We start from the raw sequence: 26,872 nt of genomic DNA on the forward strand, positions 1-26,872 counted from the left end.
AAGGAGGAATAACATGTAACATGAAAATGAATGTAGCTCAAATTTTCCAGCAGTGAAAATACATTTTACTCCTATAATCAAACTTAGATTATAATTATGACTTGTCCAGTTTCTTTACAGTTACATCTGATTTCAGTTGTTCCTTGGTTACTTTTAAAGTAATTTTTCTATAAATAGAACCACTCACTTTTAGGTTAGTTGCTGACTTCATTTGCTGCTCCTCTCTATGAACTTCTTTTCTATACTGAAGTAATACTCCCTTTCTGCCTGAGAGAGAAGCCATATTGGCAACACTCTTATCTGTATTTTCTGAACTATCTGGTGGGGGATTGTTTTCGGCCTCACTTAAGGCAGACGAAAGAGAACTAGTAAGGCAACATAATTCATTCCCCAAATCTAATGCTACATGTTTAGTTAGCATATCCTCCCTCTCTGATTTTATGTTTTTTAATAAATAGTTCATAGGGAGAACTTTCACAAGATAATGAAGGCACTGGAGCAAAACAGCTTGATTCCTGAAATGAAAAAAAAAAACACTATAAATACCGGGCAGTGCTGAGCAGTCATGTGCAACTTACTATAGTAATCAACTAATATTCATTTGAAAACCCTCTAGCAATGAACAGAACCAATAGACCAGGTGATTATTGGTAAAATTTAGGCTCTAGCAATAAAATATACAGATTCTATACCAAGTCAGTTATTATTAATCAGATTGTTTCTGGATGGTCTCGGAATAAAAAGATCAGTATAATATTTTTTAAATGTTTACTGTGAGAGACAAATCAAAGGAAATGATAATATAATTATTAGGTCCTAAGCAACCTTAAAGGGAGCACTGGTGGTGCTGTTGGGTAAGTGTTGGGCCCACAAGGTCGGTGGTTTAAACCCACCAGTCTCTATGGGAAAGAAAGTTGAAGCTGTCTGCAATCATAAAGATTTAGAGCCTCAGAAACCCTGGACAGGGTCACTATGGGTCAGAACCAACCAGGTAGTGGGTTTGGGATCAACTTTCACAAAAAAAGAGCCCAAAGCAAACATAAAATTAACTCAGAGATTATCAGCTTCTCAAAGAAAACATTTGACCATTTACGTCATACGAGCCAATAACTCTGAATGGCCATAACAGTACAGGATGCTATCATAATGATTAGGATGGACCACACATCCACCATACCTAGGCAAACCAAGTTCTCTGGACTGATTACAATTTGATGTGTATTACCTGCAATATACTATCAAAATTCCTTTCGAAGGTGTTCTGTCTTTCCATTGGAAGAGTGTCCCACAAAAATCTGATCTCTTACAATACCAAATGTCAGGAAACTGTTTGGTCAGTTCACACTTCAAGTATTCTACGAACCAGGTCTTTATTGAAGTCAAAGTACAGGTAGACGATGTGACTTGAAAACAGCATCTATATAATGACGCAAGAAGTCCTAAAATATCTTCCTGGTTTTCTGCAAGAAAAAGAAAAAAATATGTCACCCAGCTTTCGGTCTGCTCATTATCAAATAAATAGTTTCTTAAATATGTCAGGGTCAATTAAGTATATAATTAAAAAGTTATCAATAAAAATTACCTTTCGGTGGAGTCTTTAGAAATGTCTCTAGGTTTTTCTTTCTGGAAGTATCTTCCAGATTTATGTGAAATCTGCCACAAGGCACATAATGATCAACAAAAGAATTATCGTTTTTCCTCTGCCGAATCTGGAGTATCAAAAAGCAATTGAAACTTTTCAGTGCTAAGAGGGGTGGGAGAGATGTTATGGCAGCAACTGTCTGCACATACTCTTTCTTGAATGAGAGCTGAAAAGCCTCGCTTTTGTATTCCATACAGTTATGGGTCAACTTGATTCTTTTTTCCTTTGAACTTATTTCAGAGAATATAGACATTGATGATATTGCAGGATCTGTCCTCAACTTAATCACCCTATTTTGACACTTCAGGATGAACTTGGAATCATGAGTTGGATCCAGTAACAGTGATAAAGTCATATTATTCAGAAACCTGTAAAGAATCCACAGTGTTTGGTTATAGTCTGCAAACTCATTCTTTCAAGAGAAATAGAAGATTAAATACCAGGTAAACAAAAATGTATTTTCAGCCTCTCTTTTCCTGAGGGATCCCTGGTGGTGCTGAGGGTGAGGCATTGTTCTGCTAACTACAAGGTTATTTTTAGTTTTCATACTACCACTTTCGTTACTCTTTAATAAAATTGAGACTAACAGGTTAGTCACGTGAAACAATAACTTAGTTGATTTAAGTAGTTGAAGAATATTGAGGCTGTCTGTTCTTGTAAAGATTTACTGTCTCAGAAACCCTATCTAGGATCAGTATGAGCCACAATCAACTCAAGGGCAGTGGGTTTTAATAGCATATCCCTTAAAATAGGCAAGGAAAAACATTGTAAATATGTTGGACCACAAGGAAGTAATTTCTCCAATTTAAACAAACAAGAATACACCCCCCAAAAGCAAAAAACAAACAAGAACATGACATTTTAAAGAAATGTTAAAACATATAGATCTTATTTTTGAGGTAGTGGTTTTGTTTTGTCCTCTGCTTCATTGACAAAAAAAAGAAGTCATTATGTAAAAAACAAAAACACCAAAACTTCATTTTGGTTAGGATTTAGAATGCAAATACTTAAAAATTTAAAATTGAATTTTATAACTCTGCAAATGACCTCAATAAAATATGCCCTTGAATACAAAATCTTGTTCGCCTCTTAGCAATTTTTTTCCAGATTTACATTTCTAGCAATGTGCCAACAGGATTACTCTTTTTGAAAAATTCAAACTGATTGCCAGGAGTCCGGTCCAACTCATAGTGACCTTATTGGACAACACAGAACTGTCTTTGTGGATTTCTGAGGATGTCAACCTTTATGAGAGTAGAAAGCCTCCTTTGTTGCACAGAGCACCTGGTGAGTTCAAACTACTGACCTTGCAGTTAGCAGCCCAACAGATAACCCACTATGCCACCTGGACTGCTTGCAAATAGGATACAGGCTTATTTTTAGCACACTCCCACACTGCCAAAGGTAGAAATAGGTAAGGAAACTACAAACAAGGGCTTTGACATCTAGTAAGGTCACTATATATACTCAATGGGTCTATGGATGAAAAAGAATCTCAAAAAACCCTTCAATAATTTATAGCACTTGTATTCTTGGCATTGTTAATCTGGGAATATTACATCTAAAAACAACAACAACATTGCCATTGAGTTGATGATTCTGATTCAAAATGACCCTAGAGGACAGAGTAGCACTGCCCCCGTGGTTTTCGGGGAACAGAAAGCCTCATTTTCTTCCTACAGTGGGTTAGTGTTTACCTTGCAATTAGCAGCCCACTATACCAATAGGGCTCTATTCTACATATATATTGAGGAATAAAGGAACAAATGAGTAAGTATGTTGGTGCAACTGCGAACTGTCATTTTCTGCATGAGAGAAAGGTGAGAGATGCACGATTGAGGATGCTTAGTAAGAACCTTGTAGTCTTGAATCTGAGTTGGAAGTGTCAGTCTGGACTCGGGCTATATTTTAGCTCTTAAAAATAAAATCAAACAAACAGGAAAACCTATTTCCTGCTATGCCACAAAAAGACTGAAACATCACCACACCCAGGAGCAGTGAGTGGTTCCTGAGTCCAGATTCTGGTTTCTAAATTACCAATTATATTTGAGAATAACTAAATCAATGATGACAATGTTCTGCTGTTATTCATAAAGTTTTCAGTGGCTAATCCCTCGGAATCAGACCGATTATTTCTTCTTCCTAGTCTATTCTCAGCCTGGAAGCTCTGTTGAAACCTGTCCATCATGAGGGACCCTGCTGGTATTTGAAATAGTGGCGGCATAGCTTCCAGCATCACAGCAGCACACAGACTGACAGACAAGTGGCTGCAACAATGGGCTCAAACATAACAATTGTGAAGATGGTGGAGGACCAGGTAGTGTTTTGTTCTGTTGTGCATTGAGTTGCTATGAGTCAGAACCGATTGGATGGCACCTAACAACAACAAATCCTTGAGAAGTTCCTTATCACCTTGAGTCACAGTGCGTTTAGTTCCCTTGGTTTCATGAAATAATAGAATAAGGCAATGTTCAACAGCTGCTAATATCACAAAATGGAAATATTGAAATCTTATAATGCTTCCTGAGAGAAGAATACAACACTATCCACTATGTATTCATGTTTTAAAAATAACACTCTATTACATAATCTGATCCAACTTTTAAATCTAATGCCAATTTAGAGGAAATACATGAGATAGAGCAACAGGTTAAACAGAATCATAGAATTTAACCAGTGAAATCTAGTCTACAGACCTTGTGGAAAGACCTGTGCTTAAAACCTACCAACAGAAACCTGAAGAGAAAACAATAGATCATAGATCTTCATTGCTTTCCAGGTGAGTACAAATGAATATAAAAAACCAGATCATTCCCATTTTGAACAAATGGCTTCAGAACAGGACAAAAGAACCTTCTGTTGCTTATGTAAGCAAATACAGGCCTGGTACTAGAGCCAGGCAAGTATTATTCAGGAACCTTTCAAGCCAATTCCACCCAGGAACATAGATACAAATATCCTTAAGCAAATGTAAGCAAGTTTACTCCAGCAATATACCATATGCTGACAAGCCTAATCCAGCAAGCACAACCAAAGAGATCGGGACAAATTTGGGTTTATCTCCAGGAATGCAAAATTGGTCTCACAACTGAAAATTATTAATATCACTCATCACATTTGAGGAAAAAGATAGAACATATCATTAATCACATCAAAATAGCTTAGACATTCACTGAAACAAAAGAATAAATTCACATCTAAAAATGATTCTGCATCCACTAAACAAGTAGGTGGGCTTCCTTACTATATTAAGCTACTCTGATCTAGCCCCTTTTAGGACACTGCCATCATCTCACAGACCATTGCAAGGCAATCTCTGCCTTCACTTTGGTTGTGTAGCTGTGGTTGTAATGCAGTGACAGTGCCTTCGGGGTTGGGGGCAGTACATGTTGTCTGGGGAAAGCTAAGGGAAGAACCTCCCCATCACAGTCAAAAAAAGAACATTATTAGAGAGAACACTTGTTTTCTGTTTTCAGAAGAAAAGACTTAACCGCATTTCACTTTTGTACTGTAGTCAATCATCCCTAAATGTTCCAGTGAGAAAGGTTTGGGTGGTGTCTAATTATCTGAAGACAATAGGAACTTGACCCGACTATGTCCACTGTTTTCATAAACCCAACACCCTTGTTAGGAACTCTGGTGATATAATGGGTTATGACAGATATAAGGCTGACAATTCAACACCACCAGCTCCTCCATGGGACAAACATGAGGCTTTCTGCTCCTATAAAGATATACAGGCTTGGAAACTCACAGGAGCGGTTCTACTCTGATGGCAGTGAGTTGGGTTTGGACTCGGGCTGAAATGATAGGCAGGCATGCTCCTCTACCCTGGCACTTCTCCGGGCTGGAGGGTGGTCTACAGTGTGGGCCTGTGCAATAAGAAGCTGATTGGGTGTCTGGAAGAAGATTCATCACAAGGACTTGGCAAAATTCTCTTTCAATCCATTTGTGTGAAACAGATGCCTGTCAAACTGTGCTAGCCATCACAGCATCAAAGAAGCCACTTGCCACATGATGCTATTGAACACTAGAAATGTGGCTAGTCCAAACTGAAATGTGCTGCACATGTGAAAAATGAGCCCAGGAGATCCTGCTGGGTATGGAACAGCTAACTGCAAGGTCAGTGATTTAAAACCACCAACTTGCTCTGCTGGAGAAAATTGAGGCTATTTACTCGTGTAAAGATTGACAGTCTCAGAAACCTTAGTAAGAGTGCTATAAGTAAGAACTGACTTGATGGCAGTGGCTTTGTCATATTTGAAATACACACCAAAGATTTAAATCTCAGTATGATAAAATAATGTCTCATTAGTAAGGTGTCATATGGATTATAGGATCAAATGAAAATGTTTGGGATATACTAGGCTAAGTGAAAAATGTTTAAATGACTGTTTATATCGACATTTTTAATACAGCTACTAAACAAAAAGCTCCAAGCAGTTGCCATCCAGTCAATTCCAATTGATGGTGACCCAGGAGTATCGAGGAAAGCTGTTCTGTAGGCTTTAAGGCTGTGACTTTCACAAGGCCTTTCTCCCAAGGCACTGCTAGCTGGGAGCACCACTCAGGGACTCCATAATAGGAGTGCCTATGTGGCTGCTATTTTATTTCCACTAGGCAATGCTATCTTACAGCATGAAGGCATTTACTTACAGTTGTTGAGGAGATGAGATCTTCACTGCAACCACCAAGTTAGCATCTAGGATCCGGTACCACAGGCTCTCTACTCTATAATCTGAATCTTGAAAATTTTTGGGTAACTCTTTAACAGAGATGGATGGAGACTTTTCTTTTTCACCGTAGGGAGGAACAGAGGATTCCTTCAAGAAAAGTACATTTAGGTTGTTTAGGTAGTTAATCACCAGATATATACCAAATGAAAGACTAAGGGGAAAATTGCAAACCAGCTTTTAAACATTTCAATGTAAACTCTAAGGAATGTAATGTACTATATTACAGATTACACAATTGACGAAAATAAAGCTTGTGAAATATATACACGTAACTAAAGCTGTCCACTCAGAACAAGAACCATGGCATGAATGGAAACAAGATGGGTGTCCAACATGGAGTCAGCGAGGATGTCAACTCGGGGTCTAGTTTTTAAAATAAGCTGACAATACATCGCCTGAGGTGTACTGAGAACAATCAAATTTTTAAAACATTGTGACCAAATTTTACCAATTACTTAGCCAAAGCCTATAACTGTGAATTTTTATATGAAAAAATGATTAAACTATCATCAAACTGCTTATGGATTATCCACACACAAATGATTGATAATAATTTGAGGTATCGTAGTTGTAAACAAAATAAACAATAATTACTGAGGGTGTACTGTAGGCTTGTCAACTATTCTAAATGTTATTCACAGTAAGGCTAGTACCCTAGGTTGATACTATTATTATCTACACTTTGCAGGTTAAAAAAAAGGTACAGGGCAGCTAGGGAACTTGTCCAAGGTTACAGACTAGCAAGTGACAAAACTCAGGTTAGTACTGAGGCAGACTGGTGCCTGAGGCCAGGTTCTATCTATACTCACTAGTATACTACGTTCTCTGTCTGTGTGGTGATTAGACAGGGAGACTTAGAGGATAGTGGACTGATCCTGTATATAATGGTTCTAGTAATCCTGTACTTCAGCTAGTGGCTGTGAGGTCACAGGCCAGCTCCTCATCTGAAATCTGGGGACACTGTCATGACTGGCAAGAGTTCCTTGCAAAATTAACTAAGAAACCAGGGAAAGGGCCAAATGAATGTTTGGCACCAATTAGTTTCAATCCATTAGTTTGTAAATATTCCTTCCTTTTTTAATACTGGACAAATTATGGGAATAAGGTAGGGCAAGGAAAATGGGGAGGCTTCCACAATGACTTTTATAGGTTTCCCTTGAAATTAGAATTAAACCACTGTTATCGTGTCAATTTAAACTCATGGTGACCCTATAGGACAGAGCAGAAGTGCCCCTTTGAGTTTCCAAGGCTGTAAATCTTTCTTCCATGGAACAGTTGGTAGGTTCAAACTGCTGATCTTTGAATTAGCAGCCCAATATGTAACCCACTACTCCACCAGGGCTAATATATCAGTGCAATATCATGTGAGTTTGAGACACTTTTTATATTTAACAGGACTGTATTTTGGACTCTGTATCACGAACTTCATGTTGGTAAAAGAATGGCCATTTGAGAAGGAAGTTGGAGCTGGGTACTGAAGTGTCTGGAGAGAATAAAACATAACATTAAGTATCTCTCCCTCCAGCTTTTCTTGAATCAGATTTCATTTTGCTATGCTGTATCTTCCTCTGAATTGAACTGATATACCTACATAAAACCAAAAAAAAAATCCTGTTGCCCATTGAATCGACTTATTGTGACCCTATTGGCCAAAGTAGAACTGCCCTATGAGGTTTCAAAGGCTGTCAATCTATATGGAAGCAGACTATCATACCTTTCTCTGGTGGGCTTGAACCACTAATGTTTTGGTTAGCAGCAGTGTACTTAACCACTATGCTACCAGGGTGCCTTACTAATGTATGTAGATGCTACTTTTTGTAAAGTTTGAACAGTGTGGGCTAATATTCTGTACTGCTGAACTATCAGAAGTAATTGCAGGTTATCTGAAGAGGGTCTCACAATGGTCAACCACAAGGAAAAAAAAAAGAATACAATTACAACAACACAACAGAAATAAGGACTTAAACAGCCCCACAATTTGGGGACATTTACATCAAGAATCAATATCCTTAGAATGAACGATACAACCAGACTGAAATATATCACACAAATGATACCATTATGTCATGATTAATACAAGCTTCAGTAATACTTGGAACATTCTATTTAGGAAGTCAAGAAGAAACAGATCATTCATTTAGGAGTAATTTATGTGCCAGCAACACAAATAAAAAAGTTTTAAAAGTTAATTTTTCTTTTGGAGATAAAAGGACTTCCTTTTCCCGAGGTTAGCAATAATTGGAACTTGAATATCTTACAGATTTATTTACAAATTGGTAAAATATTAGCTATATAATAAAAAACTATACAAGGTCTTAAATGATATGCTATACATAACCCTGCCAATTTTCTTTTTAATCTTCTGAGCAGGAGTTTCTAATATATTTGCCTTGAAATAATTCTCCAATAGCTTGCTCATTTTCAAATCATAAAATGGTCAGATAGCCGCTATTTTTACCTCATTTGCAGATGTCGTACCAGTGCCCCCTTCAACCAGGTTTATGAAAGCTCTGGAAGATCTGGATATTACTTCTTTCTTAACCGAGAGCTCCTTCTCTAAATCCTTAGCATTAGACACACCACTCTGAAAAATAAAATGAAAAACAGTGGCCAGAGACAATTCCCAATGAGAGCAGGCATACCATTCATGTATCAAGTGCGTTCTCCAAGTGGGTGACCAATTCACTTTTCTAGAGAAAAACAGAGACTACTTCTCGGGGGTAAAAGGTGTTCTTTGCAATGTGTAACTTCTCTACTTACCAAAAAAGAAAAAGATAGTTTTTTCCTTTGAAAGAGAAATAATATAAGACAACTTATTTGCAATATGGAATACACATGGTGAATTAAGCGAACCCCAATGCATTAAAACATCTGTTTCGGGAGGGAAAAAAAAAGAGGACCTGATGCAAGGGGGTTAAGTGGAGAGCAAATGCTTTGAGAATGATTGGGGCAGGGAATGTATGGATGTGCTTTATACAATTGATGTATGTATATGTATGGATTGTGATAAGAGTTGTATGAGTCCCTAATAAAATGTAAAAAAAGAAAAGAGGAGAAAAAAATGATTAGGGCAAAGACTGTACAGATGTGCTTTATACAATTGATGTCTGTATATGTATGAACTGTGATAAGAATTGTAGGAGCCCCAATAAATTGTTTAAAAAAAATCTGTTTCATCAAATCAAGGCCTACCAACATTCCCACCCCTACAAGTAAACAACTTTTCTGAGTACTGAAATAAGTTCTGCTGTAAAAGCAGAGACAACCTGACTAGAAAGGATCACTTCCTGTTTCACATTGTTTAAAATCCTCTATTCACTAGGATCCCTATAGCAAAAGTAGACAGACAATGCATAAGGGACCCAAAACGTATCTATTTATTTTTGTGCTCATAATCTCAGTACTAGGGTTGATACGTAACTGTTGGCGGGTGGAGAGGTAAGAATATTGAATATGAGCTGGGCACTGAACAATTCATTCTTTTTACTATGCCAGATAAATAGATTTCAGAAATAAAGATCAAACTTCATGAAATAAATCTTGCTACTGACAAGTCTAAAAAGAGCCACGTCATTAAATTAATGGAGGTGGTTTTGTTCCTGTTGGAGCCCTGAGATTGTTTATCATCAGTTCAGTTTTTAATACAGTATTTTTAGATATAAAAGAAAAAATACAGTTTTTTGCATTTCTGTCCTTTAAATTGAAATTTGGGGGAGAAAACAGGCAGATAAATTATTTTTCTCATGATCAGTGAATAGAAATAGGAGCGTAAGGCATAAAGTTGGGCACAAAGTCTGTTAAGTGTCTAGCTGTGGTGCAGTGAATTACTTGACACCACTGTTCTAGCTAAAGTCTTTGTAACATATACGAAATAACTGAGTGTGACCTTGTAGGTAAAGTGTATGGAACAGCCTGGGCATAAAATGAGCCACCTCAAAGCAGAACAGGAATTTCACTACCATCAAAATAGAAGAGTCTAGCTCTATGTGCATCCTTTGGACATCAATATCCCTCTGCACTGAACTGCTTTGATCCAGGAGATTAGACAGAGAGCTGTGGCCGGAGAAGGGGCAGCAGCAGAACTAATAGCATAGAACAGAGTGGTAGGCTCCTCAACCCATGGAGAAAGTTGAGTTCCCTCAGGCAGGAGGCTCACTTGTGGAGGGAGTTGCCTCCAGGCACTTAATCAAGAAAACCAGGTTTGTTGACCATGGAACCAGAACTGAGACTTACGTGGGTGGAGTGCAGTACCCATTGGGCATTTATCAGCAGTGGCTAAAAAAATGTATAACATTGTCTAAGTAGGGCAGAAGCTAAAGGGCTTGGTATCTGAGAGGTTGAGGACTAGAGAAAGGCCTGTCTTCAGGCACAGGTGATCACAGGAGCTCCTGACAGAACTATATCCTGAGAATTTCTGATCTTGAATTATAACCTGCTAACTTTCTTAGCAAATCCCATAATCATGTTCTGTGAATTCTGTATGGTCATGGAAATGGATTATAGAACCTAACAGAGAAGAGACTGCTGTGGGAGGCACAGTTGGTATCAGAATTGGTAAAGAAAGTTGGAGGGGAGCGACATATATGACCTCTGTTTTATAGCAATCAGCCTTGGGCTGGTGTTGGTTGATTATCCTTCCTCCTTTTGAAGTCAGAGAAGTTCAGATGCCATCTCCAAAACATTTCAACAGTAGCGAACACTGTAAAACGTAATACAGTTCTGTAGGTTCTACACCATTCACATTCAATCACCCATCCACTGAATAACTCATGACTTAGGGATGGGAGTTGTACCCTTGAGAAGTAGATAGACAAATATGAAGCTGTGGGAAAAGTAGAATGGAAGAAAAGAACATGTGGGCAGATTAAAAATGTACCCTTAGAAATTATTATTGGTGTTCTCCTGCCCCTCCTCTCTTCATCACAGCCACCACTCCAGGACAAAACTGTCAATCACCAGTCGTTCAATGATATATGTTGCCAATTTTTACTACAAAATTATGAAAATACGAAGTGGTAAAAAAGTAACCCTCACTCACCTTTCTGAGACCTTCAGTCCCTATTTGCAAAGTCAATAGAATAATTCCCTTTCCACAAGTTTCCATGCCTACAGTGTGAAATACTTGCCTTCTCCTCTCCATAAACCAATTAACCATCCACTCCCCACACTAAAAAACACTTGTATGACACTAAGCCTTGTTCTTTTGTGCTTTTCATTGTCCTTGGAAATGGATAGGTGCTCAATTAATAATGTAAGATGTTTATGTACTTGGGAACTACACTGATATATACTGTATATCTTAACTTTTTTACATAGGGAAAAAAAGGGAAAATAATGAAGAAACATTCTACAATCAGAGTTCCATGTAAATCTGTATATATGTAAACAAGTCTATAAGAAAATCCATACCAGTATGTTAAAATTGCTCATATATGAGGGGGTACAAAAAACTGTAATTTTTTCAAAGCCATGTATTTAAATTTTTTAATAAAACGATTGATCACCTTCAAAGTAATCTTCACTATACTTGGTACATTTGTCAAATCTGCAATTCCATTCTTGGAAATATTTTTCACACTCATCTGTTTGGATGTCTGATAGCACCTCCCTCACTTTTTTCTTCACATCTTCTGCTTCATCAAATCATTGTCCTTGTCCCTCTTCATTCGCGGAAACAAAAAGAAGTCGCATGGAGCCAGGTGAGGTGAGTAAGGTGTGTGGTGCAAGAGAGACATGCTGTTTTATGCCAGAAACTGATGCACTGAGATGGCTGAGTGATCAGGTGCATTGCTGCGGTCACTAAGTCAGTCTCCTATCTGCCATAAATCAGGCCTTTTGTGTCAGACACTGTTACACAATCTTTTCAGGTCCTCTAAATAAAAAGCTTGATTAACAGTCTGTCCTGGTAGAATAAAGTCCAAATGCACTACAAGCCGACATTTTCATACATTTGGGAAGTTGATAGACTTCCAGAATGAGGTTTGTCACCTTTTATGAAATGAGAAAACTATGCTTGAGTTTTTCCCATAGTGCTGTCCTTGTAAGCTTGAGTTTTTCCCATAGTGCTGTCCTTGTAAGCTGTGTTCAATATCACATCGGTTTCTGTGGCATTTTTCCCGAGTAGGAAACAAATTTTCTCGGCCTCATGCTGTTCTTATATCGGCCATCACAAAAAACGAGGTTTGAGCGAAACTACTTTTACAAAAAACTCACTGTGACCAGAGAGAACCTTCTCAGGCGTGGCCTATGGGTGCACTAACTCAGAGCCAGTTGCTCTATGTATACCTAGTAGGAAATAAACGTGTACTACAAAAGCTCCATTCTGCCTAGCGCAATTCCGGTGTTTGTTTTTGGCAGTGGGCGGGGGAGATAGGTACCCCCTTTAATCTCAGTAGAGGATTCAGAGGTAATCCTATTTTCTTTGAAAATATTTCTTTCACTAGTTATAGTTATTCTGATAATTGCTAAACTATAATTTCATGTCTATTGACTCTAATAATAAAACATAGGAATTATTTTTTAAAATGTTATCTGGGAGAGGTGTAAGTAGATATTTATCCTATCTATGATCGATAACAATGTGAATACATAAAAGTTGACTCCTGCTGGTCAACTAAACATAGCTAAACAATAAAAAACATATATTTTGATACTTCGTCTGGATATTTTACAAAGAATGTGTACGGCCTTTGCATAGCCGTTTTGTATTTAGAAAACCTCAAGAGTCCTTTTTTAGGGAGGGGTTTATTTGCTGTGTTGAAAGCTTGAATGTTCAGAATTCATACATGTGTTTCTCTAGGAGAATCCCAGGATATAGACCCTACCCACTACAAACAGTGTGTTTTCAATTTCATTTATCTTTTAAAAATAAATCATTTTACTGGGGGCTCTTACAGTTATTATAACAATCCATACATCAATTGTATCATGTACATTTATACATGTTGCCATCATTTTCAAAACATTTTCTATTTGATTCCTTGGTATCAGCTCATCTTTTTCCCACCCCCATCCCACCTCCCATCCTCATGAACCCTTGATAAATTACACAATATTATTATTTTCATATCTTATACTATCCGGTGTTTCCCTTCACCCATGTTTCTATTGTTCGTCCCCCAATAGTCGGGGGTGGTGTTGAGGGGCTATTCATCAATCATTGCAATGTTTCCACTTTCTCCCCCCAACCTTCATCTTACCCCCATAGTATCACTACTCCCATTATTGTTCCTTAGGAGCTTATTTGTCTTGGATTCTGTGTGTTGAGAGCTCTTATCTGTACCAGTGTACATGCTCTGGTCTAGCCAGATTTGTAAGCTAGAACTGAGGTCATGATAGTGACAGGAAGGAGGCATTAAAGAATTAGAGGCATATTGTGTGTTTCGTCGGTATTATACTGCATCCTTGATGAGTCGTCCCTTCCTTGAGAACTTTCTGTGAGGGGATGTCCAACTGTCTACAGATGGGTTTTGTGTCTCCAATCTGACCACTCTCATTTGTATTGCTGATTGTTTGTTTTGGGTCTTCTGATGCCTGATACCTGATCCAGTTGCTCATGATCACCCAGGCTGGTTTGCTTCTTCCATGTGGGCTTTGTTGCTTCCCTGCTAGATGGACGCTTGTTTAACATCAAGCTTTTAAGACTCCAGACCCTATATCTTCTAATAGCCAGGAACCATCAGCTTTCTTTACATTTGCTTATGTACCCATTTTGACTTCAGTGATAGTGTCGGGAAGGTGATCACCAAAGAATCCAGGTTATTAAAACAAAGAGTTCCTGTGTTGAGAGAGGACTTAAGTAGAGGGCCAGTGTCCACCTGCTATCTAGATACTTAACATATAAATATATGAACATAGACCTATATCCCTATCGTTACATACTAATATATTTACATATATACATGCCTATATTTATAACGCAATAAATGTCTTTTGCCTCCTAATTTTTCCCTCTAATTCCTTTTACTTTCCTCCTGTCCCATTGTCATGTTCAATCTTCATTCGGCTTCTGTACTTCCTCTTGGCTACACTGCACTTGATCAAACCCTACCAGGTGTTCTACACCGTCCTTGCCATAGATTTTAGATCTCTTGTTGTTCCCTTGTCGTTGGGTTTGTTGGCTCCCCACTCCCTTTCTCCTACCTCCTCCTCTTTGAAAAAGTTACTGAGAATTAACTTACTACAAAAGCTATCATTTTTAGATGATACAGTTCCACGTAATGGCAGAATAATTTTTATAGAAGGACCCAAAACATAAAGAGCCTTTAAAATACCAACTTACCCCCACTCCCAACACCACCCGTTCCCTGCCCAGTCACTAAATTGCTCCTACTTAAGGGACTTTTCTATTATTAACTTTATTCAGGATAACACTATTTAAAAAAAAAAAGCGAAACACTAACATGCATTCTTCTTTCCAGGCCTGGCACTGCCCATGATTCAGAAGGTTCTTCTTGGCTGTCTCTAAGTAAAATATCGTCATCGTATCCCAATGTGTCACTCTAATAAATTAAACACACAAACCATAAATTTTGAAATAAACTGGAAAGCCATAAGATTAAAGAAAAACAAAGTTTTTCTCAGTCAAAGGGTCATTTTCCACATCACACACTAGTTTATAAAAGGCATTGTTTCTTGTACAGTTATCATCTTGTAATATATAAAAACTTTAACTGTAACAATGACGGGCTCCTTGGATTTTCACAAAGTCCCATATTTAAAGAAAGGTAGAATTTGCCTTATTTTTAAATGGAATAAAGCCCCTGAGGTTCAACAAGGTTTTTAATGTATCTGAAACTTCAGGGGTATTAGTTCAAATACACATAAAATTTTAAGGTTGTATTACAGATTATGTCTTTTTATAAAATTGTTTCATGCTAGTTTATTCTTTGATTGAAATTAACCCTATATTATGTGTTGGCATAAAGGATGATTTTCAGAAACAGTACATTTACTTTCAGTATTACTGTCACTTGATTGATATAATATATATAGATATATGTACTATTTTAAATATAAATCAAATGCATAAAGCCAATTTGTAACATTTGTCATAATTCAGTTTACCTACTTGAAATATCCAAGTTGTATATTTGTAAAATTCAAAAAGTTTAACTATGACATCACAAATACTTGAATGCTGGCATAAAAGCGTTTGAGCACTTACATTTTCTAACGCAGTTCTAAAAGAAATGTATAAAAAGTAAACAGAACTTACGGAAAAGTTTATTTTGATGAGATCCGTTATTAGAAACAAAGACAGGCAATCTGTATTCAAAGGATTCTTCAAAAGTATCAATAATTGTTCTGTTCCAGCTCCAAAGTAGTCATCAATATAGAAGGAGATAATTTTACTCCATGTAGTGGCCACCTGAAAGTGAGAGGGAGCGAAGAATTTGGAAGAAAATCAGATGTGAATCAATTATCTATATACTTGCGTATAAGCCGACCCAAATATTAGCCAAGGTACCTAATTTTACCACCAAAACTCATTTAAAATGTGCTGAAAAACTCTTCTTATACACGAGTACATACGGTAAATCATTTTGTTTCATGTGGCTACAATCTGTTATCCTCAATCTTACAAATAAGTAATGCAAATTGCAGTGGAAATACAAAATAAATAATAAAATCAAGATATTGGGAAACAAATATAAAAAGTTATTACAACTTTATGACTTCTATTCCAGCAAAAAGTTCAAGTTCTGAGAGACTGAGGATGCAGATACTGGTCCTCAACCTCTCAGCCACATTGCCCATGGCCTTTGCCTCCATGGACCATGAAACCTGCCTATCTCCGAGTCCCATAGTCCCAGGCCATATGAGAAGGTACTCCCATAGTCTTCGTGTTGCTTCTGAGTTTCTGGTGCCTCTTGTCTTAGCCTCCACCACTTCACACAGAGAACCCGAACATGCTCTTCCGATAGTCCTGAGACTCCTTACACTAGTGGTTCTCAACCTTTCTAATGGTGCCACGCTTTACTACAGTTCCTCATGTTGTGGTGACCCCCAACCATAAAATTACTTCATAAATGTAATTTTTCTACTGTTATGAATCGGGTGACCCCTGTGAAAGGGTCGTTCGACTCCCAAAGGGGTTGCAACCCACAGGTTGAAAACCGCTGCCTTATACACAGAGGAATGGCTTTGAAAAAAACCAAGGGTGTGACTTGGTTCACACCCTCTTCTAAATTAGAGACTTAATCCCACCCTAATCCTGCCATCAGTACAGCAGAAAACTGTCTCCAAAAGGGGATAAAGCCCTAGACACAGAGTCTAGAATTTTAATACATTACATTACGAATCATGGCTAGAGTAACCATATTAATTGACTACTTCTTATTAACTGTCTTCTCAAGATGCCTCTGTTCATTTCTTTTCATCATTTCTTCCAGTTACTTTATTTATTCTATGTACAAAAGAAAGTTGTTGTGTCTTCTAACATCCATTTTGTTATTTTCCCATTTCTAATAGCTGACCTTTTGGTTTCTTCATGTATGATTTTCCTTGACGCTATCCCATATTTTATCGCCTTGGTGTTCAATGCATCAAGCCATCTTGAATTGCTATCTAAATTCAGGTGGGATATACTCAACGTTGTACTTTTGGCTCTGGTAGATTTGTTTCAATTCTCCTTAGCTTCAACTTGAACTTGTGTATAAGAAATGGTGACCTGTTCCCCCGGCCTTGTTCTGACTGATAAGCTATTGAGCTTCTCCATCTCTTTCCACTGATGCAGTGGAAAGGGATTCCTGTGTATGGTTGCCTTGCCACTTTTGTTATTGAAAAAAGGTATTTGTGATGAATAAGGTGTTGGCCGTGCACAATTCTATCACGTGATATCTAGCTTTGTGTCTCTCACCAAGATTATATTGCCTAACTACCGCTCCATCTTTATTTCCAAACTTTCACATTCCAATTACCAATTAGTATCAATTGATCTTGAGAGTATATTTGGTCATTTGCTGAGAAATTTAGGTGTACAGAATCTCTCGTAGTTTGAGATAGGTCAGTTAGATGCTTAGGGAAATAACATGTAGAAAGGATGGTGGTCCATCATAGAACATAACAAAAACCAAATTCTGGACCATGGTGGCAATTCTGATTCCTAGTGACCCATTAGGAAAGGGTGGAACTGCCCCATGTGTGTTTTCTCCTGGGGACCAGCTGGAGTTGAACTGTCGACCCTAAGGCATAAAAACCACACCGTCAGTGCTCTAGAATACTCTTTCAAGTCCAGGAGGCCAGCAGTTACAGGCCCTCTTGCAGTAACTGGCATAGTCTTCTGAATTGGTGGCCACAGGAGTGAGGACTAGATACCATTGAATTAATGAGGTGCAAATTATTTTCCTTATCCAGGTGAACAGGAGATCTAATCACCTTGAGTGCAAGGAACAGTTGACAGCCCTGGCTCTTGTCAAATGTAGTGATAGACACCATTTACTAAGCTTCTGTTATGTTCCAAGCACCATGGAAGACTATTTAGAGTGTCATCTTTTAATGTCCCCCTCTCGAAGGTCGGAAGCATGCAATTTCCTTAAGATAAAAATTGCTTTCTCAAGAATTAGGTTTCTCTCTTAAGGTACAACTACTAAGTGGTTCCATTGGGAATTCAACCCTGGGTAAACCTCTTTTTCCCATATCCCTGCCCCAATAAGGAATATACACATTTTTCCTTTGCATTCCTTGGGAAGAAAGGGGGATTTGAAAAGGACAGAAAAAATATTGCCTTTCAAAATAACCTTAAAAAATAAGACTATAATGTGCTTATCAAAGATTACTTGCAAAATGAAAGAGCATAGCTTGCCAATTATTTTCTTATTGAAAATTTAAGTCCCATTTCATGGGGCACATGAATTAACCAAAAAAAATTCTTGAAACAGCTACACTGCTTTTGGAATAGGCATTTCTGACTAGTAATAATTATTTATTTTTGTATTATCTCCTTGTACCCTGTCACTTAATGAGCTGATGATGTACATCTTAAGCCACAAAGGTAAAATGATGACTAAAAAAATCAGGGTTCAAGCAATATTATTAGTAGAGTTATCCAGTTACAAACCTACAATTTCAATATTAATTTTCTGTGACTTTTTTAACCTCTTATTGAATACTCAACACCAATGAGTATTTTAAGCTTTACATTCAAAAACTGTATAGATAAAATGTAAATTTTTGCTAAAGAGTTTCACAATTTGACATAATAAAATGCTAAGCAAGAGATAATAGAAAAAACTAATATTCAATGGAAAATTACTTGTCTCTTATGGAATTTCAATATTACTTTCAGAAATAGAGACAAATAAATTTAAGTAGATAATTACCAAATTTTAAGAAGCTGAACAATCTACTTGAGTAATCCATGAAGGCTATAATGTCAAATAAGTAGTAATGTGACTGTAAGGAAACGTATGGAGTTCCTGGGTGGTGCAAATAGTTAATGAGCTCAGCTGCTAACCAAAGATTGGAGGTTCAAGTCCACTTAAAGGCTCCTCAGAAGAAAAGTCTGGCAAGCTACTTCCAAAATCTGATATGGAGCACAATTCTACTCTGATACAAAAGTTCTGCCCTGAGTCAGATTTTGAGAGCAACTGGTAAAGTAAAAATAGATATATAATCATCTGCACATGAATAACAATTGGAAAGTTATATTAAAAAATAAAGACATGCATAGTAATTAGAGTTGTATCTTTATGCATTTCTAAACAACACAAAGACTTTATTATTCAAAATGGCAAGGCAAAACAATTATTAGGTAATATTCAGTTGGAATTTCAGAAAAATGTAATATGTTATGTTACATAATAGCACCCCCCCGACACTAAGTTTATTCTGATGCATAGCTGCCCTGTGTAGGGTTTCTAAAACTATAAATCTTTATAGAAGATAGCTTCATCTTTCTCGGAGAAGTTGATGGGTTTGAACTATCAGTCTTGCAGTGAGCAATCCAAGGCTTATCAACTGGCACCATCAGGGTCCTTTTTTAAAGTATTAAGAAATGACTCTGACGCCAAGGCACTAGCCTGAAGTATATGGAGAACAAAAATGCTGAAAGGTCTCAATCCTCTAACTACATCAGTTGAATCAGTATGCGAATGCAAGTACTGTACCTCAAAGTTCTTTTTCCAAACAGCACAAACATCGTTGGACTCAGAGGATACAATGAAAAGGGTATCTTCAATATTGATATTCAGAAGTTGAACCGTACAAGAACCTTCGAATGGAAGCTGACACACTTTATTTATTGTACCGTTTTGGAAAGAAATCAGCTGATTCTTTCGAGTAAGGGCCACCAGGGACATTTTTAGCTGGTTGTTAACAAACTCGGCTGCATAGACACATATCTCGATCACCGTCCTGCCATATGCACGAGGGATAACGTATGTATCAGCTAGCATTTCTAGACGCTCAAAAGAGTAGACCCCTAAGTGGGTTTTCTCTGTAGCCAAACCTGAATTTGCAAGTTCCTGGAGGCATCCCAATAAAACTGCACCGAGACCATCAACAGTCCCTGCCCATACAAGAGAGATGAAATAAACTGGCAAACTAGTAACCGTGCAAGTTTGGGGGCTGATATAGGTTATCATGTTGTGGTATTTCCATAAAATTAAAGGGCCATTAAGGATCCTTAAGCTATCCTTCAACTCATATCCTCGTGTAAATTTCAAGCGACTTCTCAACTTAACTTCACTCTTAGAAAGGAAAAGCACCAGTAGATTATAGTTGTAAGTGCTATTCGTTTCGCTTTGGATCAGAACACAAGGGACATACCGTCCAGTCTGGGTGTCTAACACAGAGTGGCAACAAATAATTTTAAAATTGGATTCATTTTCATTCAGAAGATAAACTCCAGTGGCTACTGAATAAAACACTCTTATTTTTTTGCTAAGCTCCATTCTTTGGACATCTAATTTGGTTATTTCTGTAGGCCCTTTCTTGGTCGACTTTTTTTCTTTACCCAACTGGAATACAAAAATTTCCCCATTAAAGGACAAGAGTCCTTTTTGATCATTAGATGACATGGCCGGTTTGCTCATCCTGACACAGTATCAAGGCTTTGTGGTGATGTACTTTCAGAATGCAAAGTGATTCCAGTTGATACTTGAAACCTAAAAAAGAAATGAGAAAAGCTCCCATGAATCAGGCAGAATGAAAAAGAACCATGTTCCTTTTAGAGACCTGCCACACAGTGAATTATAATTTTTCCGAAGTAAACCTTAACTTTTCAAATAATACTGCAACAATGTCATACATTGTACATACATAAAAAATGTCTCACGTGTCCCTTAAAAAACGCATTTTTGTCTCACTGCAAAGGACCACATCAAATAAAATAAGTGCAATTGGTTCTGACTCAGAATGACCCTATGCACAATAGAACAAAACACTGCCCAGACTTGCACCATCCTCACAGTTGTTAAGCCGCTATGTCGCAAATCTCCGTGAGGGTCTTCCTCTTTCTCACTCACCCTTTGCCAGGCATGATATCCTTTGGAGCGCTATTAAAACTGACTTCAGATTTCTTTTTGGCTCAGAGAATGTCTTAAGGCTCCACTTCTCTCTTTCAGACCTACCAAATCGAATTGGACTTCCTCATTTCCCAGCTGACTATCTTATACTTGCTTTCTCCCTTCAGCTTTGGCCCCCATTGAATGACACTTCAGTTAGCAGATCAATGATTTGTCTTGTAGTACAATCTCTTCCCAAATACAAAGGGGCTTCAAAATATTCATAGAAATATTCCATTATCTTTTAATTCCATTTGCCCATGAATTTTTTCAAGTCCCCTCATATGGTGTCCTGAATTGGACTGCTCCCACAAATCAGGTGCTTGAGTTTCACTTCCTGAGGACAGGTGCTCATTGTAGACTCATGATAAACATAAAACTCCAAAACTAAAAGTTGGAGTTTCCCTAAAATTGCTTAAGATATCCTCAAAGAAGAAAAAGAAATTGTCTTTTCTAAAACTAATCCATTATGACTACCTAAGGAAGTCACTACTCTCACTCAAAATAAAAGTAAAAACACATAAAAGGATTAATAGCATCACTAATTACAATGAACAGAAGTATTGACTAGTAACAACTATCATGATTCATGCTTCTTATATAAACATTCATGATCTCAATGAATATTCACAAGAAGTTTGTTAAATAGTCCTGTCACCCTAGCTTCTAAATAATTCGATACCAATGCACAACGACCCTATAAGACAGGGTGGAACTGTCCATGCGTTTCTGAGACTGTAACTCTTTATGGGAGTATTTCATCATCTAACTGTAACCTTGTGGATTGTAGATCAACATGTAACCACTATACTAACAGGGCTCCTTCTCTGAATGAGAATACCTTCTTTCAATCTAGGTAAGAACATCTTACAAGGTTGAGATGCTGCGGTGAGAACGCTGCTCTGCAATGGCCTAGATCGGAAGAGGGGCCGTCTGCTTTTTGAGAGGACTATGCTCTTAACTAGCAGCCTGTCTTGACGTGCATTTCCTACTTGGAACAAACATATTATAAGCAAGGCAAGCACAGAGAATCAGTCAAGGACCAATTTAAGTCAAGAAGTACTGCTATAGAAATCTTTATTAAACAAAAATATCAAAATGCTAAGCTGATGTTTCTTAGTATATCCTCCATTAAGTCTATATATCTTTGAAGGTGGTGTTGCCATCTCTCTAACCCTTCCCTGGAGAATTCTGTGCTCTTCAAGGGACTCACATTGTCCTTTGTGATATTCCTTGAGTGTAGGGAACAAAAACCAGAAGTCTAAGAGAAGATCAAGGCTGGATGGTGGGTGGGTATAGTTTTCCAAGGAATTTCTCCCAGTATAGCCCTTGCTCCCCACAAAGAATGAGTAGGTGCATTTTTTTCTGATGGAAAAAAATTCCTTGGTGAAACTTTCCTGGCCTTTCTCACCAACATAGTTTTCAATTTTCTGAAAATTTCTTCCTAATAAGTTCCTGTTATGGTCCTTTGAGAAAAATCTATCAAGATTACCCCACTAGAACCCCCATAAACAGTCGCTATAACTTCCTGAACTGACCTCTTCCTTGAAGTGAACTGGTCCAGCAGATCCCCCTTGAAAGTCACTCTTTTGATTAGACCTTTACTTGAAGGCACCCTCAGGGGACAAGCATATTTCTGAGAGAACATGTCTTCCACCATCCACTGATCACAGAAATATGTTTAATCACTTTAGGTTTAGAATTGAATCTCTGTATGTATGAACTTGAACCCTAGTAGTAGTGATGGGATGCTGTCAGTTTGTAATTTTTTTAATTTGGTGAACAACTGGTTATAAAGGCACTTGTAATCAGGGTTCCCTCTAAGGTAGGCAACTGCAAAATATGGAAATCACAAATTTATATTCATCAAACCTTTTTAGTGTTTATCTGTGCAACGGCATATTCTAAGTGCCCATAGTAGAGTGCATTCCATCCCAAGATATGAAAAAATACACAAAATATGCTTGCAGTATTTATTTATTCATTTCATAGCATTCATTATACTTTTGATGAAATACATTTTTATTTCATTACCTTCCAATTGTTATTTCAGTAAACAAACACTGAACATAAAGGGAAAAAGTGCCATACAAGCAGAGGGGGACATGCTGCCATTCGTTTCAGCTTTGTGTTATACCCCAAATTCCCACAAGATATTGAGTGAATTATCCAATTCCTAAACGTGCTCACAGAGCTAAAATTATTGTCCGAACAATTGCTGTAAGTTCAGCAGGAGCGGAGAGGGGTTTCTCAAGATGACCATAATATATTCAGAGAAGAAAAGTCGCCTGTTTTTAATTTATCAAACACAATGACTTGTGTAACTGGCCTACCTCTAAAATAGTGGTTCTCAACCTTCCTGATGCCATGACCCTTTAATATAGTTCCTAATATTGTGGTGATGCCCCCAATATTAAATTATTTTCATTGTTACTTCATAACTGTCATTTTGCTACTGTTATGAATCGGGCGACCCCTGTGAAAGGGTTGTTCGACCCCTAAAGGGGTCATGACTTATAGGTTGAGAACCGCCGCAATAGTGGCTACAGAAGAAAATTGGTCATTTAAATCAGTTGTTTGACCATCTGTTGCCAGGATTGAAGCCATAAAGACTTGGAGGCAAGTGAATTGTAAAAACTAAGAAACCAGGGAGAGATGTTCCATATCTGTTACATCAAAGTACATAAAATGAAACTAGCCATCCATGTATCCTAGAAAATGATACCATATACAGTACTGTGGACATAGTAGCTTAGCAATAAACTATCACTCTCATCTCCTCTTCTCTACCTGCTCCCTCCAAATGAAAATGGGCTCCCTTTAAATGCTACCAAATTGTGGGCAGTGTAAATTGCAGAGACTTTACAGATACTCCCAGTCTGGTTCCGGAAGATCTTGTGGAGACTGTAATATCGAGCTAGATACAAGCCAAACAAAGTCTAGAAGACATAGTATCAATTATGACCAAAACAAAGTATCTGGGAGGGGTGGTACATCAAAACAATTAATATGCGTATGTATGTTCAACTACAACTTTTAAGTAAATTTAAGGAAACAACAGATAGATGTCCTTCCTCCAACAATAAAGGGCATTCTTAACCTAAGTATATTAACTTGACAAGAGAAGAGGTTCACTGGCAAAAGGTCTGTCTGCCTTTGTAACTAGAAGTCCTTTGTTGAGGCTTAACCACAAACTATCTCCTAAACTATTACCTAAAATAATAAATAAAAATACAACAAATTCATCATCATCAGTTGATTCCTACTCGTAGCAACCCTATACGACTGCCCTTGTGAGTTTCTGAGGCTGTAAGTCTTTTTTGAACCACTGACCTTGTAACTGGTTCGCTGCCCGACTCTTAACCCAGAGGTCCTAGCATTGTTTAGAATGCCTGGGAGGAAGGTGAGCATGCGGAAATGGTGACACAAGTTGGAGGATTAGGGACAATTAAAGAAAAGAGTTTTTAAGTCACATGTAGAGGTTCTAACTTTGTCCTAAAAACAATGATAAATCTCTGAACGATTTCAAAAATAAAGGTACCAGTGCTGAGGAGCGGGGTGAGAGTGAAGGAAGAAATGCAAACTTAGATTATTTTCAGAGCATTTAAGAAAAGGGAGCAGTAACTTTAGAAGGCAATTTGGCAGTAAGCCAAAATGCATGTATGCACCAATTTTATTCCTGGAGGTGAACCTAGAGAAACAATTCCACATAGGCACGAGGACATGGTTCTAGAATGTTCACTGTGATGTTAAAACAAACATACAGCACAAGATAATCATTAACTACCAAAGAGAATTGAATAGCTGGAACACCACACAGCCTTTAAAAGGAAAGAAACCCACAGGGGCAGTTCTACCCTGTCCTATAGGGTTGCCATGAATCCGAATAGACTTGATGGTAGAGTAGCATCACCATAGATTCTCAAACATATTTAATCTACCACCCACTTTTCAGAAATAAACAAACACAGCTCCCTACCCCCTGATAATTCCCCCCACCCCTGCCCCGTGACATTTCAGGACCTTCCAGAGAATGATATCCCTCCTTATTTTGGGAAACACTGCTCTAGGACAAAGTGGAATCGCCCCAGTTTCAGAGGCCGTCATCTTTATAGTGTTCTCTTCAGAAGATCCCCTGGTGGGTTTCCACTGACCTGCATTGTTGAATTTACCTAATCAACTATTAAGGCTCCTGGACTTATAGAAAGCACCTTTTTTTAAAAAAAGAAAAAGGTTGGGGTGAAAGATGTTAGTGCTTACCATGATTAATTGTGGAAATAGTGGGGATTGTTTTTCTCTTTTCTGGTAGTCTTCAGTCTTTTTCCATAAAAAAAAAAAGGCACTATTATTGTACCAGCAGCAACTTCAGTTATTACTTTCAATAGACAGCCAAAAAATTTGCTCCAACCCATGAGACACCAAATCCACTGCCAGCGCATGGATTCTGACTCATAGGTGACCCATCAGATTTCTAAGACTAATTTTTTTTAACATGTAGTAAAGTTTTATTATTTTTCATTTTCAATAAATCAAGTCAATAAAATAAATTTTTCATAAATAAAACATCCTATGTTGTACACAACAGGCTCCCACAACAAACAACTATCTGGCTCTAAATGTTAAAAAAAAAAGCGTCTAGGAGTAGTTTTGTGAGAGTCAACTGCCTCGTCTTTTTCCCATGAAGCGGCTCGTGGGTTTGAACCCTGGACCCAAGCGCTTTAACCATGGCGCCACCAGCGCGCCTTAAAATTTGCTCCCGACTCTCCACAACCAAACCCCACTGCCCTGGAGTCCATTCCAACTCCCAGGGACCCCGCCGCGCGCTTCTCAGCCTTTATTGTAAGCAGACCCCCATACCCGACTTCAAGGGCATTTTCATGGCTCAAGAAGCCAAAGGGCGTTTCCAGGGAAATCAGGCCCAAACCGACAAGTAAGCCCATTCAAGTTACCATCAGATCAAGCCAAAAGTCCCCTTGGACTAAGCTGCCCCCAAGAAACGCCAGCTCTGACGTATTCTGTGAGGGTGAGCGCCAAAATGGATCCTTCCAGAAGGGAATTTCAGTCAGGCCACCAAAACCTGAAAGGCTACTTCGGAGAGGGAGGACCACAGAGGGCCCTACCGAAGGGTCGCGCCGCGCCGCCCCGCCCCGCAAACCTCTCCTCAAGGCCGGGAATCAACCGATCGGAACGTCAAACTGTGAGGGGGGGGGCGGAGGCTGAGGGGATCTGGAACTGAGGCGCGAAGGCCTCTGAGGGGACTGAGGGCCAGTGTCCATCGAACTCGGCGCGGCTCCCTCAGGCAGGTCCCACATTCGGGGTCACCCGCCCCCTTCCCTCTTTCCCCTCCACAACGCTGGGGATGAGGGGGCTAATCCAGCCTCGGGGGAGACCAGGTAGTTGAGACGCAAACGTCCTACCTCAGCTGGCACCCGTCCTCAGGGAGCGCAGCCACTACCTCCTCTCCTCTCCAGCTCCATCTTCCCTCTCAGGCGCGGGGCGCAACAACTGTGAACTTCCCGCCAGCGCGCTGCATGCTGGGAGGTCCGTGCCGCGTCTAGTCTGACTGGAGTTGGTTGCTAAACAGGCTGAGGAGGCGTGGCCTCTAGGGAGCCTTGTAAAACCGCAGGGCGGGACAGTGCTCGTGGGGGCGGAGCCATACAAGGAACGCGCCACCAACCTGCCAATGACGGGGAGGGGCTACATGTGCAGGGCGTGTAGGGGCGGGACTCGAACGAGCAGCGAATGGAACCCCAGGCAAATAGCCTCGTCCCGCCCCACACCCAGGCGGCCAAATCGGATTGGGCGGCGTGATGACTACTCGGTTTGCCTTCCGTTGTCACGCGACTTCCTTCCCCCTCCCTTCCTTCTCCATCTGTCTCCAGGCCCGCCTGGCTGGTGATGAGAGACTCGGGCTGCGGTGACGGAACCGGTGAGCACGACCGTGAACGCAACCATGACCGAGGTAGGAAGCCGGCTGCACTGTTGCT

The 26,872-nt window shown here is 38.8% G+C and overlaps 2 protein-coding genes across 4 annotated transcripts in view; one reads left to right on the top strand and one right to left on the bottom strand.

Annotated features, from left to right (window-relative positions):
• Positions 1-26,448, bottom strand: FANCB (FA complementation group B). The gene is made up of 10 exons (XM_075539012.1): positions 26,303-26,448; positions 25,146-25,202; positions 19,488-20,486; positions 15,596-15,748; positions 14,781-14,879; positions 8,837-8,962; positions 6,299-6,465; positions 1,583-2,010; positions 1,226-1,460; positions 1-515 (listed from the first exon to the last, which is right to left on the bottom strand). The coding sequence occupies exons 3-10, from the start codon at positions 20,412-20,414 to the stop codon at positions 95-97; spliced, it is 2,556 nt and encodes an 851-aa protein (XP_075395127.1). The 5' UTR covers positions 20,415-20,486; positions 25,146-25,202; positions 26,303-26,448; the 3' UTR covers positions 1-94.
• Positions 26,449-26,700: 252 nt separating this feature from the next.
• The window catches only part of MOSPD2 (motile sperm domain containing 2), a 53,453-nt gene continuing 53,281 nt past the window's right edge, over positions 26,701-26,872 (top strand). For all 3 annotated transcript variants that reach the window (XM_075539639.1, XM_075539640.1, XM_075539638.1), the window contains exon 1: positions 26,701-26,847. In XM_075539639.1, the coding sequence (XP_075395754.1) occupies positions 26,839-26,847 (9 nt within the window). In that variant the 5' untranslated portion in view covers positions 26,701-26,838. The remainder of the gene's footprint in view (positions 26,848-26,872) is intronic.

Source organism: Tenrec ecaudatus, chromosome X (assembly GCF_050624435.1).
Source record: "Tenrec ecaudatus isolate mTenEca1 chromosome X, mTenEca1.hap1, whole genome shotgun sequence".
Classification (NCBI taxonomy): Eukaryota; Metazoa; Chordata; class Mammalia; order Afrosoricida; family Tenrecidae; genus Tenrec; species Tenrec ecaudatus.

What these genes read in the sequence shown, in the direction of transcription:
- FANCB (XM_075539012.1), bottom strand. Translation starts at nt 20,414, where the DNA reads ATGAGCAAACCGGCCATGTCATCTAATGATCAAAAAGGACTCTTGTCC. An exon ending in GTACGACATCTGCAAATGAG is followed by an intron (nt 6,466 to 8,836) that starts GTAAAAATAGCG and finishes CTTTTCTTGAAG; the next exon opens with GAATCCTCTGTTCCTCCCTA. An exon ending in ATCTCATCTCCTCAACAACT is followed by an intron (nt 2,011 to 6,298) that starts GTAAGTAAATGC and finishes GATTCTTTACAG; the next exon opens with GTTTCTGAATAATATGACTT.